The sequence below is a fragment of the Eptatretus burgeri genome, chromosome 17, assembly GCF_056783735.1.
Source record: "Eptatretus burgeri isolate ZD-2024b chromosome 17, Ebu_testis_v1, whole genome shotgun sequence".
NCBI classification, from domain to species: Eukaryota; Metazoa; Chordata; class Myxini; order Myxiniformes; family Myxinidae; genus Eptatretus; species Eptatretus burgeri.
In genome coordinates, this window is record NC_140977.1 from 37,075,464 (window position 1) to 37,092,338 (window position 16,875).

Below are 16,875 nucleotides of genomic sequence, written 5' to 3' on the forward strand. Positions count from 1 at the left end.
CAACAATCAGCGTGAAGGTTTTGATTTCTTCCTCTATGATTGGCCAGTTTGGCTGAAAATTGGTTCGCACATGTAACATGGTTATTAAAACAACCAGGCACTCCCACCCTCCGGGTGGCCCAACTCAGGGGAGTAAAATGCTGTGGCCTTTATAATCGTCATTTTTGAAATAAATTTCATTGATCACGACATATCATAAGATGAATGAAGATGATTTGTAATACCAGCTACCACCAAAGGTGGTGCTATTTCCACCACGTCAATTTTGGAGTTTCATGACATCCACCTTTGCTCCATGATCGTAAGATTGAAATAAAAGCAATGCTACATAATAATAATAATAATAATAATAATAATAATAATAATAGAGAATGTTGCCGAATAATACAGCAAAGAAAAAATGTTTTTCCATGTCAAGAAACAATTTGTTAGGGGAATGGAAAAACCGTATTCCCACAACTTGTAGTACCTTTGCATTCAGTGTGACCAATCCTTGGCTTTTTTCACAAGATCTTGGCTATTCGTTGTTCTCCTTGGTGTCTTGGTTTTCTATAGGTTTTCTTGGCGTATAGGTTTTGTATTATCATCACTTTTCCGAAACTTTGTGAATTCTTGGCTTTTTTCATTGGCTCACCTTGGCATTTATGAAAATGAGGAGTGGTCACACTGTTTGCATTTCTCCTTTTTCTGGGGATCCATTAGTTTTCTCAAGGCTTTAGTATAATCAGAAAACCTGAACAACATCTTTTAATACATTTCTCCTGCAAAAATGTTAATGTGTCTGCATCTCAAGATAAAATAGTTATCTGCTCACCTGGAAACATTCAAAAGGATGCCCTGAAAGACAATCGAGGCTATTTCAAACTTTTCACCAAATAATCCAGTGGATCATGTAATGAGGCGAATAGCAATAAGACATTGTCAAAAGCAAGATGCATTTGAAATAATAACAACGTGATCACACAACATGATGAAGGTTAGAACAGCAACTGTTTATTGAAACCCTCACTGGAAAAACAAAAGGCATGAAGTACTGAATATGGATTCCAATTTGGCTTGTGAGTTTACATGAATTAAAGTAAAAAGATTAAAAAGAGGAATTAAATGAGAAAAAGTTGAACAGCAAAAATGAAAATAAAAACCCAATGTCACCCGCAGGGTAACCCGTATCTTGCCAAAAGGTCACACCGAGGTGAACAGAGCTGCTATCCACCAGGAGCGACTCCTTGAGGAATATCTGCCTACGAAAGATTCCGATGAGAATCGTTCTACAGAGTAACCATGAAAAATATGCGTTTGCCTCAAAACGTCACCAAATGACGTCATAATGTCTCAAGCTTGACATATCTAGAAAACACTCATCGAGGTGTTCAATTTGAGGTACTACACGATATGGTTCCTAAAACTTGAAAATTTGACCTTGGGGTCAAATATGTTTGAGCTGAGGCACTAACCATGAAGGTCAAGGCCAATCGCCACCAAAAATTAATCAGCTGAGCGCCAGACCATGAACTGTATTCCCATGAAGTTTGAAGACGATCCGATCAAAATTACTCAAAAAATAAGGGTTTTGTCGACTCCCCTGATTTGCGACAAAGTGACCTTGACCTTGACCTTCAAAATTTTGTGAACTGAAAGGGACCTCTATAGGCCCCTGATATGCGAAGTTACAAAAATTTCCAATGATAACTGTGCTCTGCAGAATTTTTTATACGTGATTACAGACAAACAAACAAACAAACAAACAAAAAAATTACAAGCTGACTAACATATCTTGCAAAAACTCCGTTTTGGCAAGATAATAAAGAAAGGTTGAAGAGAGCGACGGATAGGACGGTGGATTGTATTCAGTCACAATGATCAAACATAGAATAATCCTACACAAAAAAAAAAATTTGGTGACTATTTGTAAAATCATCATGTATTAATGTAGTAAAAGTAATAAAACAAAGCACAAGATGAGGTAAAAAAAATACAACGTTCATAAAACTGTATTTGGAAATATGTTGGCATCATAAGATCATATGTACTTTTGGTGATATGTCGTTTAAAAATGATTTCTGCAATCCTTCATTCGTCCATTCGTCCACCGCATTATCTTACCCACACCACCTGCCCAAATACAGTAAAAAAATTTAATACTCTTCTTCCTTATTCCCCAATCTCCCTTCACTAACCTCTACATTCTCATTCATCCTATTGAACATGACTATCCCTCCATACATTCTTCTTCCTCCTCAGCCTCACCCTGCCTTTACTTAACATTTGGCAAAATAAAACTCCTGCGATGAAAGCAGAGGATGTTCAAATTCAAATGATGATGATGAAACACGTGGCAAATAGGAGAAACTCCTTTGATCAGTTGTTGGACTGTGAGACGAGAGCAGATGATGATCAAAAGGGAGTGAGGAATAAGGTGGACAGAGAAGAAAGGGTTAGGAAATTGGTCACAAGCGGTAGAGGTGGCAAGAGTAAAACATTTCTTACCCCGACAGTAAACAACCAATCTTTTTTCATATGCAGCGCAAGACTGCGAGTAGCATCATTGGCTGAGGGGGGCACGACTGTAACACCGACGTCACATTTTGGGTCGGCTTTGAACCACATGCAGTTTAATTTATGCATCAACTTAATTACTCTGAGTTCAGCAACATCTAAGAAAAAGAAAATTTGACCAAACTTTCGGATACACAGTATATAGTAACGATAGGTGGTTGGGAATAATATCCAAGGACTCCATAATGATTTCTCCATCCTCGAGTTGTATCACCCAACTCAGTCTTTTGGCCAGAAACAAAGGGTTAACCATGCCCCCACGAGCCTTTGTCAAGAGCAATTTCCCTGTTTGACCTCCTCTTTGATATACCCGAGGGCAGGGGGGTAATCTGCCAACCAATCACAAAGCTGTATTGTGAGACCTCGTGACATTTAGCCAATTCAAACATCAGCCAATGCAAGCTTGTGTCGTGAGTGCTTTGCATCTGTTAAGGATGTACATTAAATTGCATCATGTAACCTCATTGTCTGTGGCTTTGATGATCCAATGAAGACCATCATGTCCCACTTTGTCTCTGTTCTCCTCTCCACGAGTGTCTCTGGTGTTTTTGTCTATAAGCAGACCATATGCCTTTGATAGAGCAATCTCCTCTGTCAGAGGTGGACTCTTCTGTCCTCATGGCAATATCAGTTTCTGAAATCCCTGAACTGCTTTTCATTATTAATTATCATCTCAATTTGCATTTTTAAATTTTCTCTAAAAACTTAATATGGCAACAACAAATCAATTCTGAACTCACAACCTATAAAAACTGTCCATTGATGAATGGAAAAATAATTACCCAGTAAAATGATTTTTTTTTAATCCCCATTTTTCTCATTTTGCCCAATTTAAAGCTGAATCTATTGCACTTCCCAATATCAGTTCACATAGTCAACCCAAGGCAATACTCTGGGACACATTTTCACATTTCCTTCAGCGATTTCTTTGCTTCCACAACAAAAACCCTTTCAATCATTATTTGCAGGCACAAGTGACATCGTCTCAACCCCTGAAAGGACATAATTGTTTGACATAAAAAATCAAAATGCTTTCATAAAGGGTCCTCAAAAGGCGGACCGTGGGCCACAACAGGCATCGTCGGGTCCATCCAAACCAAGGAGATAATCCTAATCCCCATGAATGGATTGTTTGCATGGTGCTAATTTAGTTGCTAAATTATTCCTGAGTTAATTCCCTTTAATGCTATTCTATTCTATTCTATCTGCCACTAATTATGTGTTCCTGGCCTCTGGTATTTATCCATTCAAACCAACTTGACAAATGATAAACACAGAAGGTGATTAACATGTACTGGGATTAATTCGGCTTGCTTGATTGTGTATATACTGTATATATGGAGGAAAATGTTTTCTCCAACTATATCTTGTACCCATTTCATTGCGAACAGTATCTTTGCTGGATTGATTTGATAGCGATATAGCTTATTGAATTTTAGACTGATTTTTGGTTTCTGCATGACAAAAATTTCATATTATCAATTTTATTAAATATTACTTGTTCATTGACTTTATATTGGTAAGTACATGCCCCTCTTTATATAGATACCCAGCTCACATTTAGCGAAACAGGCCGTTTGCACTGACTGCGTTTCCTAAAAACATGCCATTCCATGAAGCTACATTTATCAAAATTTTAAACTTTTTTATTAACCCTTTCACAGCTATTGGCTTTAGATTATGCCTGGCATTGCAAGCTACTATTGGCATCATTTGATGTTCTAGTGTTGTATTACGTGCCTGAATTTCAATGATTTTTACCACGCAAATACTCCGCCTCCCTCCTCCACCACCCACCCTAATCTTGGTCAGCACCCATCTTATCATGATGGATGGTAGTCGCAGTTCTACAAATCTCAGCTCTCTGACCTTGGTGAACTGTTATTGGCATCAAATGATGTCATAGTATTGCAGGCCTATTATTTCAAAAAAATTTGGTGTGTACATGCTCTGCCAACTTCCTGCCCATCTCTACCACCCATGGCCATGCTCCTCATCACTAATATAGTCATGAAGGACAGACGTGCATCTACATCTCCCCACATAGATCAGATGGTAAGGTGATGCGCTGACTGTAAGGTACTGCTGTCTATCAATTTCATTCAGTTGTTACTGTAATACTCATGCTAAACGGAGCTAATTTCCTGAGATAAGAAAATTAGTGGCGATGGGGAGAAAATAGAAAAACTTTTTTGCAAGAACATTTTAAAAGGGGTGGTGTCCACACAATGTACCTTTCACTTGGTTGTGTGGCCCATGAGGTGCTAGGGAATTTTGGTTCTGGCCCACAATCAAAAATATTTGGTGACACCTACCTTACATTGTAATCAGATATTTAAATTCATTTTTGGGCAATTTTTTTTGTGGAATGTCCACAGAATACTGTGTGTTTCAAAGATCATTGACCTTGGTCCAATTTGTCAATGATGAGAAATGACATGAGTCCCTCACTTTTACCTTCAAGTGAGCAAAAAAAAAAAAAAATCACACAACTTTGAATGAAATCGTAAATTAATGGTAGGATCTGGAATATTCACTTTGATATTGAAAATTTAACATGTCCCATGTCACATCATTCATATTCACAATTGGGAACAAATTACAAAGCTTTAAGAAACTCAATTCATCTCTGAAGGAAAAGAAGCAATTCCTTGGTCTCCACGATCGTGAGGCTTAAAACTTATCGATCACACTTCTGCGAACTTTTAACATGGATTGACCCTAGATTGCTGAAGTTATGAATGCATAGTTGCATACATTCTGTATTTGTTAATTTTTATGACTCCAGTGACGATGTTGGCGGGGGCATTATGGTTTCGGGTTGTCCGTCCGTGCGTATGTGCATGCAAATTTTCTCTGTTTTCTCTGCAACCGCTTATCCAATTGACACGAAATTTTGACCATAGATTCGACTCATCATGCAAATTTTTTTTTTAATGAAAATGACGTCATAGGTCACGTGGGGTGGCAACCATATTGGAAAAAGGGGAAAAAAATTGGACCTCTGTATCTCCTAAACCGCAAGATGGAAAAATTGAAATTTGGCATCTGGCAACTACTACCCATGAGGAATAAGAGAAATTTGACTATGACGTAATCAGTGAAATGGTATCCTGGTCAAAATTCGACAAGTAGAACGCTGCATTCAATCAGTTTGAAAAATTGTGAGGTTAATTTAAGGAAATATTTCAACACATAAAAAATTATTATGATGTCATCCGTCATGTAGTTTTGAAGCCATGTTGTTTTTTTGAAAAAAATGGAAAAAAAAAAAAAAAAAAAAAAACTTCTTCGCCAGAACCGCTTTACAGATCGAAGTGAAACTTCACACAAATGATTGACTATCCATGCTGAATAAGGTTTGATAACTATGACATCACAAGTCACATGGTCTGGCAGCCATCTTGTATTTACCCCCAAACCTTCTCCAGAATGGCTGGACAGATTGAGGGGAAACTTCACAGACATGCTCCCCATGACATGGGGATATTAGGATGATAAAGACGAATTGATAAGTCACGTGATTCGGTGGCCATGTTGGATTGAGGAAAATATCAAATAATGCTTTCTCTGAAACCGCTTATCCGATCAAAACAAAATTTAACAAGTATCATCAAACCATATACCTGCATACAGTGTGGAAATGACGATGTCATAGGTCATGTGGTGTGGTAGTGAGATCGGATAGAAAAACGAACCTTATCTGATCAAAACGAAACTTCAGACATGTGATCCTCAACCAAATCTTGGGCAGAGTCCAAATTTTCAATGCCATTGGTCATGTGGTTTGGGAGCAATGTTAGTTTCAAAACCAAAAATTTCAAAACCCTTTTTCTCCAAAACAGCTTAACAGATCAATATGAAGCATCTTGTATTACATGGAATAAGAGCAGTGAATTACAACTACAAAGTTTCACATAGATTGCTATAGCGGTTTCCGAAACATAATTTTTTAAATATATTTTCCTTGAAACCAATGTGGCTGCTACACCACATGATCGATGATGTCATTTTAAGTCAAAAGTACGCAGCAAGGGCAGTGGATCATAACTGCAAAATCTACTATTGATAGGTTAAACAGTTTCAGAGAAATAATTTCAGAGAGTTTGAGCCGGATCTAGATTCGGACCTGACCTAAAATTTCATGAGCTTGTTCTTGTCACCTAACAAACTCGTCCACCAAGTTTCGTCCGAATCAGTCTCCAACTTTGAAAAATATTGTGCTATACATTGTTTTAGCCTGACCACTCAATAATAAAAAATCACTTCAAAAAAAATTCTCGGCCTGGATCTGGATCTTCACCAAAATCAAAGCAATTCTTCCTTGCTACATACCCAACCTGACAACCAAGTTGTCTCAATCCATCCACAACTTTTTGAAATATCATGCTATATATAATTTTAGCCCTATCATTCAATGGTGAAGAATATGAGCCTGGTGTGGCTTAGTGGTTAAGGTGGTGGCTTGGGATTCTCGGGGTCCCGAGTTCGAGCCCTGCTGGCCACTGAGTTAGCATCAGGGGGGTTGACTCAGCCTGTCATCCTTCCGAAGGTCGGCAAAATGAGCACCAGGTTACTGGTAATTATCCCTGCAGGGTCGAAGGTGACTAAAGGGTTGGCGCTAGGAAGGGCATCGGCTGTAAAAACATTGCCACAAGAAAGGGTACCATGATTGGAGCCCGCAAAAAGCTGACCCCTGCTCAGGGATAAAGGCTTTCAAATGGTGTGTTGATGATTCAATGGTGAAGAATCACTTTAAAAATTTGAGGACCCAGTTTTGAATCATCATCAAAATTGAATCATTCTTCCTTGTTACATTCCCAACCTGCCCACCAAGTTTCGTCCGAATCCGTCCTCAACTTTTTGAGATATCCTGCTATATGTTGATTTAACCACATCACTCAATGGAAGAATCACTACAACTTAAAGCTTAGGTAAATTGGATTAAAACTGATTATTTTTCAGATCTAAATTGATGATCTTTGATCTCAAAAATCAATATGCTTCTCAGTTGAGACTACCTTTACAACTTGGTAAAGTTTAATGATGATCGGTTTAAAATTGTGACCTGAAGACGAAAAAAAACAACAGGCAGACAGAATAACAAAATCGACTGACCAATATACTTGAAAAATCTTCAGTTGTGCAAGTAACAAACAGACAGTGGTGAAAACATAACCTCCATCCACCTTCGATGGCAGAGGTAATAAAATATTTGTAGCAACAGTAGTGGATCATCACTGTAAAGTCTCGCATCGAAAGGCTTAGGGGCTAAGCGGTTTCAGATAAATATATATTTTTAATATGATTGACTCGGCATGGGGAAATATTGGTTGAAAATTTCAACATCGGTCACATGGTCTCGCAGCCATGTTGGACAAAAAGCCTTAACTGATCAACGTGAAACTCCAAAGATGTGATCGGCCACCCATTCTGAATTTGATTTGATAAAGTGGACGTCGTGGGTCAGGTGTCCGATCGAAGCGGGGTTGAATCGAAGCGGGGTGGCACGGTTTTTGTTTTTTTTCAACCATAGATGTGACTACTCATGTGGAATGTTTTTGGGATAACTGTGACATCATAGGTCATGTGGTGTGGCAGCCATGTTGGAAAAAAGGGGGAAAAATTGGACATCTGTATCTTCGAAACCGCTCCATGGAAAAAAAAAAATTGAAACTTGGCACATGCAAAGTACTCCCCCATGGGAAACAAGGGTGATTTTTTTTGATGATGTCATATGTGGCTTCCTTATGACGTCATCATTCCATGTCAAACGCTTTATCCGATCAATATGAAAAATTTAAAGGGTCATCTCAGGATAAATTGTAATTGGCAAAATAATTGATGACGTCTCCAGTCACGTGGTTTGGCAGCCATGTTGTTTTACACATAAAACCTTCAAAAATCTCCATAACGGCTGAACAGATCAAGGCAAAACTTTACAGGTATTGTATGATTATTTACCTATCCATGAGGAACCAAAAGTTCTCCACCTTTGACAGCTATGATATTTTGAAGAATAAACATTTAAAAAATCTTCTTCTGCAGAATGGCTTGACAGATTGAGGGGAAAATGTTCCCTGAGCTTTGGGGATACCAGTGTGTTCACAAATAATGAATAGATCATGTTGTCTGGCAGCCATATTGGTTTGAACGAAATTCTTTCGGAAAAAAAATCTCTTGAACCACTTCATCAATCAATGTGAAATGTCACAGTTACGATCGAGTAGAGATGTAGAATAAATGTTTTAAATTTCAACCTGATCGGACACATGGTCTGGCAGCCACAATTATTTAATATTTTAAATCTTAGTTCAGGGATTTAAATCAAACTTGGTACAATTATGTATCATGATCTAATAATGTGGGCGGAAGCATATCTGGTGATGTCGTGATGTCAAAGGTTGTCGTTTGAGTTTTTAATTTTTTGAGTATGGCGATAATCAAAATACAATAGCTCAAGCACCTTCCAGTTCTTATTCATTAGATATACCGAGTTAATCTTCACCTAGATTTTCTACACAAAACACTGGAATTATGAATTATTCATAAAATACAATACAGCCTCATCCTTTTTTAAATAATTGTCTCACCTGCATCGTTTTTCGAATGAAATCAAGCATTGAAGACAAATCAGCATAAACTCCAGGCTTGTTGGCAAGAGCGCAGTTGTCTCCCCAACTTGACGCACCAACCAACACCCAATTTTTAGTGAGATCGCAGGCCAAGGGCCCACCGCTATCACCCTTCGAAGGAGGAAGAGGAAGGAGGAAGGAGTCAATCGTTAGTAGATAAATTAAGATGGGGGGATGAAGGAAACTGGCTTGTTTGCAATCCAACAAGCACCATTCCCTCCCACAGGAGCAGAACTATGCATTTCTCAAATTGAAAAAAAAAAAAAAAAAAACAACATACCTGACAAGTGTCTCTTCCTCCCTCCCAGTATCCAGCACACATCATCCGTTTTGTAAGTTGCCCATTGTACGACTGTTGTCCATTGCATTTATCAAAGTTCAGTAGGTTCACTTGCAATTGCTGCAGTTTGTTGGATGCACTGCCTTTAATAACAGGCAGGAGTAAACTTTTATAGAGCAGATCAAATTTATCAAACCCTAACTGTTTCTCTCACCCCACTACTTCCATATAAAATTATTACAATAATTATAATTACTGTAACATCAGCAACCATTTTTCACTACTATAATGTATGACTAACACCAACTTCTCAATTCTCAACATACTGCTGACCTCCACTCTTTTGTCCTCCTTTACCCTTGAGGTAACGGCTCTCCTTGATATTCGGTATTCTTAACCTTATCCCATCGAATGCAAGACAATAAGCTTATGCAATGTCTCTCCTTTCAGCCCTTAAAGTCTTCCAGTCCCAAGCGATTATTTACTAACAGCTCAGCACAATCAGCACCATCAACACACTACCTGTGTGCAAGCATTTTCAAGTCCCATGTCTGTCTGTCCCTACAATTCCATTGACGGTATAAAATTTAACATGCTGTAGTCTAACTCTTCCATAAACCTCTATCTGCAGATAAAGAAAACATAAATGGAGAATACAAGCATTGCAAAGTGGAATAATGGCTTCAACGGGTAGTTCATTACGATGCTCTCATCAATCTTACCAGAGAGTTGCAAGGCCCCCCAACCGGAAACCCAACACGTCAGTGAACTTGCAAAGACCTGGTCCTCATTGGGTAGGCAGATTGGTTGAACTGAAACACAGTAAATGACACATTGTCAGAAGGAAACGACCGCAAAACTATTGAGTGGGTGAGGACCGGAACCACGACCATCTGACACTTGCACATAAAATTGGATTTAACATATAAATGGCCACATCTTACAATTTAAGCCTTTGTAATTAATTGCACAGTAAATAAATGATAATGGTACTCAAAAGACCGAAGTGAAATGTCCTCATGAAGAAGTGTGGAAAAAAAAAATTAATCTTCTACGATGTCGGATTCCTGAGATCTCATGAAACAGAGTAATTTGGGATATCACATAATTGAGAAAAATGTATTATTAGACAATGCCAAACATTTAATCAGTTCCTTATTCTTAGAGGATGTGCAATTTCTAAAATTTGAGCTTCATATGAGCAAGTGTTTCAGCATTATAACATTGCCGATAAGAGAGACTCAAATGACCTAGATGTTGAGAAGTCTCATCAAATCAGGCCCCAGCATGGAAACCTACGTACACACTACATGAATTGGTGATGTGTTGGGCATATTCTGAGAACATGACAAACTGTACAAATAAAAAACAAATATTGAACAGCAGACAAGATTTCATCAATCCCCAAAAAAAAAAATGCAGCCAGTTTTCAACACTGAAAAAGTGCAACATGCTGCTATGCCGGGCACAATTGGATGGCCGGCCAGTGGTTTCAAATCAACTTCAAGGTAAACAAAAGACCAAAACAACTTGAATGCAGACAAAACTAGAGAGAACATTTAAAAAATGCAGAGCCTCACCGGAGTGGTAAACTCTGCCACCGAAGGTAGTGGATGATGTGAATAATGGATCCGGATCATCACCAAAATCAAATCAATTCATCCTTGTCACATACCCAACCTGTCCACCTTGTTTTGCCCAAATCCGTTCACAACTTTTTGAAATGTCATGCTCTATTGTTTTTGGCCCCATCTCTCAATGGGGAAGAACCACGGGAAAAAAAATTACAGTATCCGGATCCGGATCTTTACCAAAATCTAATCAATTCATCATTGTCAAACACTCAACCTGTCCACCAAATTCATCCAAATCTGTACATAACTTTTTGAGATATCCTGCACATAAACACACAAACAGACAAGCAGACAAACATACAGGGGTGAAAACATAACCTCCATCCAACTTCGGTGGCAGAGGTAATTACAGTAGCTTTCCCCTTCAGGTGAGGCTAAAATATTGATATGGGGGAAGAAAAGCAAACAAAACTGCAGATACCGAAAGCAATCGGGAGAAGCCTGGGATATACTCAACAACAAAAGAGACAAAAACAAAGTAGTCTTCAATGAATAGCAAGTACAAGAGGACAAAACAAATAACTGACCATCATCACTTGTCACAACTGCCCTCGACAGTCGTATGACTGCAATATCGTAGTCATGGGTATTCGAGTTATATTTGGGGTTCACTGTTATCGACTCCAAATGAACTGGAGGAGGTAGAGAACTTAGCTCCAGAAAGCCAAAATAAGCAGACCAATCAGAAGGAGATGGATACCTGCATGGACAGACAGGTGAAAAGTAAAACAATCTATGAAAGTAATAATCAAAACATTCCTGTACTCACTTCATTGTTCAGCCAACCCCCATTTTCCAGCTTGCATTTCCGGCCCACATGTATGGCTAGCCACACTCATACACCCTTCCCCCACCCACATCATCCATTCTTCACGCACAAAACCTTCCCTGACAATTTTGTGCAATCCCCTTCCTCAATGCCCATTGTTACATCCCCCCCCCCCAATCCCACAATCACTTCCACCAGTCTATATGGTTGACCCACCACATCTATGCATCTGTACATGAATGTTCCCAAACCTCCATATCTCCATACATACATCTGTGTCTACACTGCCCCCAACTAAACATCTGTATGTCCATCTACTTGTACCCACACCACCCCTCCCTGATACACCCACACACCATCACCACCCCCTCTGCCCCCTTGTGTCCACAAGTCAACAGTCTTCCCCTCTTGCACATGAATCTCCCCCCCCCAACCCCCAAACAACCTTTCATGTGTCTATAGATCTACTTTTCTTGCCCTTACATCCTCCCGTTCATTTCCCTTCTCTACCAGTCCATTCTACTTCCTCACACTTACATCTGGCCTAATTATTCATTTCATCATGCTCTTTACAGGGCTGACAGGATGGCCTAGAGGTACACACACTCGCCTCGAAGCTGTCCAGCTTGGGTTTGATTCTTGACCCAGCTATAAACTACCAGCGTAGTGTTTCACAAGAAGGGCAATTCAGCAAAGTGTGTGCCGTCCCTCGGATGGACGATAAACGGGCGTCCCACCTTCCAGCATTCGTTGATGGATGTCAAAGATCCCATTGGTGTCCTTCACAAAGAGTAGGTGAGCTATCGCTGACACCATGGTCAAATTCCAAAATCCTGCCATAACTAGTCGAATATCAAGCCTGGCCAGCTGGTCCGTGAAGACTCGTGGCAATCTTCCCCCGGCCGACCCCACAAAAAAAGGTGTGTCAATAATAGTCGTTAAAAGAAGAAGATGATGAAGAAGATGATCATGCTCTTTACAGTCTAATCCTCCACATTTTGTTCTCACCACCCGACCCCCCTCCCCACTACTTCCCCTGAAAAAAGAAAATCAATACTCACTTTTCAAAGCAGTGTGCTGCAGAAATAAGCCAGTATGGTGAAATAAGGGATGCCCCACATGCATGCTTTCCGTTGAGTGCAAGAGATGCTTGCCAGGGCCAGGTCCCAAGGGTAGCATCATTCCCACCAATTATCCGAATAGGACTGCCAATCCACTTACCACATTCTGCAACAGCCCACCAGTCACACAGTTATGCCCAATAAAAGGTCATGGAATCTCCAGATCAAAAATGTCTGAGTGATTGTTGAAATTCAAATTTCATATCAGACATTATCTCATCTGAGAAGGGTGATTGATGTAAGATAAGGAAGTAAGTTCCTTAAGAGTGATGATGCTAGGTATTGAAATGCTTTGGTATGAAAAAAAAAACACTAATGCTTTCATATGGAGAATAAAAATGGAAAATATCACTCTACACACCTTCAGTTTGTACCTCATTTTGAATTTACACACCCCTATACATCATTGTGGCCAGCAGGATCGTTCAATGGTAGCAAACTCACCTGTGAGCAGTCTAGTCTGGGATAGATTCCTGAGTCACCTTGGTGCCAAGCAGGCACAGTGTTGCATCACTGCACTATCCTTCAGATGAACACCTGATGTTCTTTGTATGAAGCATTTGCCAGGGGACGTTAAGATTGCAGTGTCTTCAACAAAGTACGCCTTTGTGTGCCGGTATCCGAGCCAAATTCCAAATACCTACACCAACCCACAACACCCTGCGACAAAGTGGCGACCTGCATGTGGGGTTGTTCTCAGCCATGAAAAAGTTCACGATTCATCAAACGAGACGTAAAAGATAAACGGTCAGCAGACACAAAGCAGGCTGAAAGATAAACCGGGCAATAATGTCGAGATGCGCCGTTGCTCGAGTAGAGGAGTTGCAGATGAAAATGATGCAGGGTCTTAGTGATTGTGGAAAAGCTCAAAGGCTGAAAGAGGAGAGACAATGAGGGAGTAGTGGGCAGCACTCTTGAAGGCCTGGAGTGAAGAGCACAATGAAATTTGCTTTTCCATGAGCCTCGATTTTGGAAACTAAATTACTGACTCGGGAAGGCAGTTCCACATGTGCGATAAGAGAGGGGACAAAATAAAGGAAGCAGGGGTTAAGCCAAGACTTGATGAAGGGGAAAAGGTAGGGGTTTTTTTTAAGTGGAATGAATCTGACTGGGGGAAGATGGAGGGGGCATGGGCAGGAGTAGAGCAAATAGGTCAAAGGGCAGGAGCAGCAAGACCAACAAAAAAACGATTCCTCGCTTCTCATTGATGGGATTGCCTTTCACAGGCCATCCTTTCACGCTCTAAGCTCAAGGGCTTCAAGCAGGCAGTCCATAGCCTCTCATCCCCATCTTGACCCATGATCTTTTTTAACCCCCATTAACCCTTCCTAACCGAACCATCTTACTTGCTGATTTCAGTGTTCTCCATTTCTCTCTCTTCCTTTCCTGTTTGTTTGTTTATCCACTTTCCAGTTGTTCCAAATTATTGCTCCACAACCACACTTCAAATTTAACCCTTTGAACCAGAGTGGCTCTTTTACTGGCCGTTATTCAAACCTCCATATACCCGCGGTACCGGATGTTTCACCAGGGAGCCCAGGATGAGGTCGCCAAAAGTCCAAGTAGCTCAGGGTTAAAAGGGTTACCTTTCTCTTCCATGAGCGTTGCTCTTGTAGAAAATAAAAGTAAATATAAGAAAAAGATGTCGTGCAGAGCACGATACTTGCAAAATCCACACCCCCCCTCTCCAAAGGTTGCCATGGATACATCAAATTGTCTATTTCATTAAGATTAAAATTCACAATCTTAATCAAAGCTCAGGTCAATCGGATGAAAATTGATTATTTTTCAGATTGAAATTGATGCTTTTAGAAGTTTGACCTTGAGTTAACCTTTAACCTCAAAAATAGTTGGTTGCCAAATTCAGTGATGCACTCTGCAATTGCTGCTTAATTTTCAGGTTAATCGGATGAAAATTGACGATTTTTCAGATGGAATTTTATTTTAGAAGTTTGACCTCGAGTTGCCTTTTGACCTCAAAAATAGTTGTTTTGCCAATTCAGTGATAGACTATGCAAATCCTGTTCAACTTTCAAGTTAATAGGATGTAAATCGACGGTTTTAGAAATTTGACCTCAAGATGACCTTTGACCTCAAAATCAATATGCTTCTAGGTTGAGAGTACCTCTACAACTTGGTAAAGTTTCATGACGATCGGTTTAGAATTGTGACCTGTAGGCGATTGACAGACAAACAAACAGAATAACAAAATCGACTGACCAATACACTTGAAAAATCTTCAATTTTGCAAGTAACAAGAGCAATTAACCACAAGGCCAGCAACCAGTGCCGATGATAAGCAAAAGAAGCGGATCCTACAACTCCACCTCCTGTTGTAATTTTCCGACAATTAAGACCAAGACTCCATTGGCCTAAAAAAAAAGGGCAAAGATGAGAGGCCACAGCACCAGTCTACAGACGGCTAGATTACACAATGTTCAATGGCACGTCAGATTAATGGCTTGGACGACTGACTGATAGACCTCCCTTGCACAGCTTGCCAACTACAGTAGCAATTCAAAGCTTATCCAGAAAAATAAAGGAACACAAGCCCTTCTTGAAAGGTGCATTGGGAGAAATTATATTGCCTTAAACAGGCATGGAAGGTGGGAGGGTAAGGGGGAAAGAGGGTGGTTGATTAAATATAGTCTGACAGGAAAATGGTGCAGCCAATAGGCTCAAGCTCATGCAGACACACCGAGTGGCAAGAGAGCAAATGGAATACAAATACTTACTGAAGCAACGGATGGTAATCAAAAGATTATTTTGACACTTCGTTCTAAGGATGGAAGAGTAAGAAAAGTCACATTACTCACAATGTCAAGGATTTACAAGGATTAGAAGGAAATGTTAACAGATTTAATGGTTGACTTCAAAGAAATTGCCATACAATAATGAAGTTGATGACATATCACAAATCCCCATTCTTCCCACCTAAAGCAGAGATGAACTACAATGGCACTCGGTGGAGCGCATACCTCCACCAGGCTGAACAGTTTAGGTTATATGTCCCACTGATAGACCGGATCTAAATTTGGCCTTAACCAAAATCGAATCAGCTTGTTCTTGTCACCTTACCAACTCATCCACCAAATTTTGTCATAATCTGTCCACAGCCTTTTGAGATATCACACTATACTATATAGGTTTTGGCCCCATCTCCCAACGGTGAAGAATCACGATAAAAATTGCCATGTCCAGATCCAGATCCAGATCCAGATCTTCACCAGAATCTAATTCTTTTCACATACCCTACCTGACAACTAAGTTTCATCCAAAGCAGTCCATAACTTTTTGAGATATTGTGCTCAGACAGACAGGCAGATAAACAAACAGGATGGAATACATAACCGCTTAGATGGTGGAGGTAAAGATGGCAAAAAGTTATACCCAAATTGAACCAATATCCAATTTTGAGTAAAAAAAAAAAAAAAATCTTATATTTTGACCCCTGTGACCCGAAGTCCCAGTCCCCACCTCCTGGAACATGAACCGGGGCTCAAACACATAAAATTTCATTTAAAAAAAGGTTTTAAAATGTGCCTGTAATTGAATTTTTGACCCCCACCCCAGTGCCTCAGGAGGTGGAGCCAAAATTCATACTGCTTTCACACTTTGTCATGTGGTGATCATATCAACCAAGTTTGATGAATTTCTGCACAACCGTTAAGGAGGAGATAGGCATCCGGCCATAAAACATTGCCTCAAGAAAAAGCCAAACCCCTGCACAGCAGGGAAAAATGGCTGTAAAAACGTTTTTTTTTTTTTTCGTAAAGGAGGAGATAGCATGACAGATGGATAGACAGGTGGAGCCAATTACAATATCCCCCTGTTTTGTTTTGTTGTTGTTTTTTAATACAAAAAGTGTTTCGTGGCCAAA

General features: G+C 39.8%; 1 protein-coding gene across 2 annotated transcripts in view; it reads right to left on the reverse strand.

The window, feature by feature from the left end:
• Positions 1-971: 971 nt before the first annotated feature.
• Positions 972-16,875, reverse strand: part of LOC147009772 (transmembrane protease serine 3-like) — a 33,158-nt gene continuing 17,254 nt past the window's right edge. For both annotated transcript variants that reach the window (XM_085860810.1, XM_085860811.1), the window contains exons 7-13: positions 15,731-15,774; positions 12,936-13,101; positions 11,633-11,805; positions 10,194-10,283; positions 9,472-9,614; positions 9,150-9,302; positions 972-2,370 (exon numbers count right to left, since the gene is read on the reverse strand). In XM_085860810.1, coding sequence (XP_085716936.1) covers positions 2,359-2,370; positions 9,150-9,302; positions 9,472-9,614; positions 10,194-10,283; positions 11,633-11,805; positions 12,936-13,101; positions 15,731-15,774 — 781 coding nt within the window. In that variant the 3' untranslated portion in view covers positions 972-2,358. The remainder of the gene's footprint in view (positions 2,371-9,149; positions 9,303-9,471; positions 9,615-10,193; positions 10,284-11,632; positions 11,806-12,935; positions 13,102-15,730; positions 15,775-16,875) is intronic.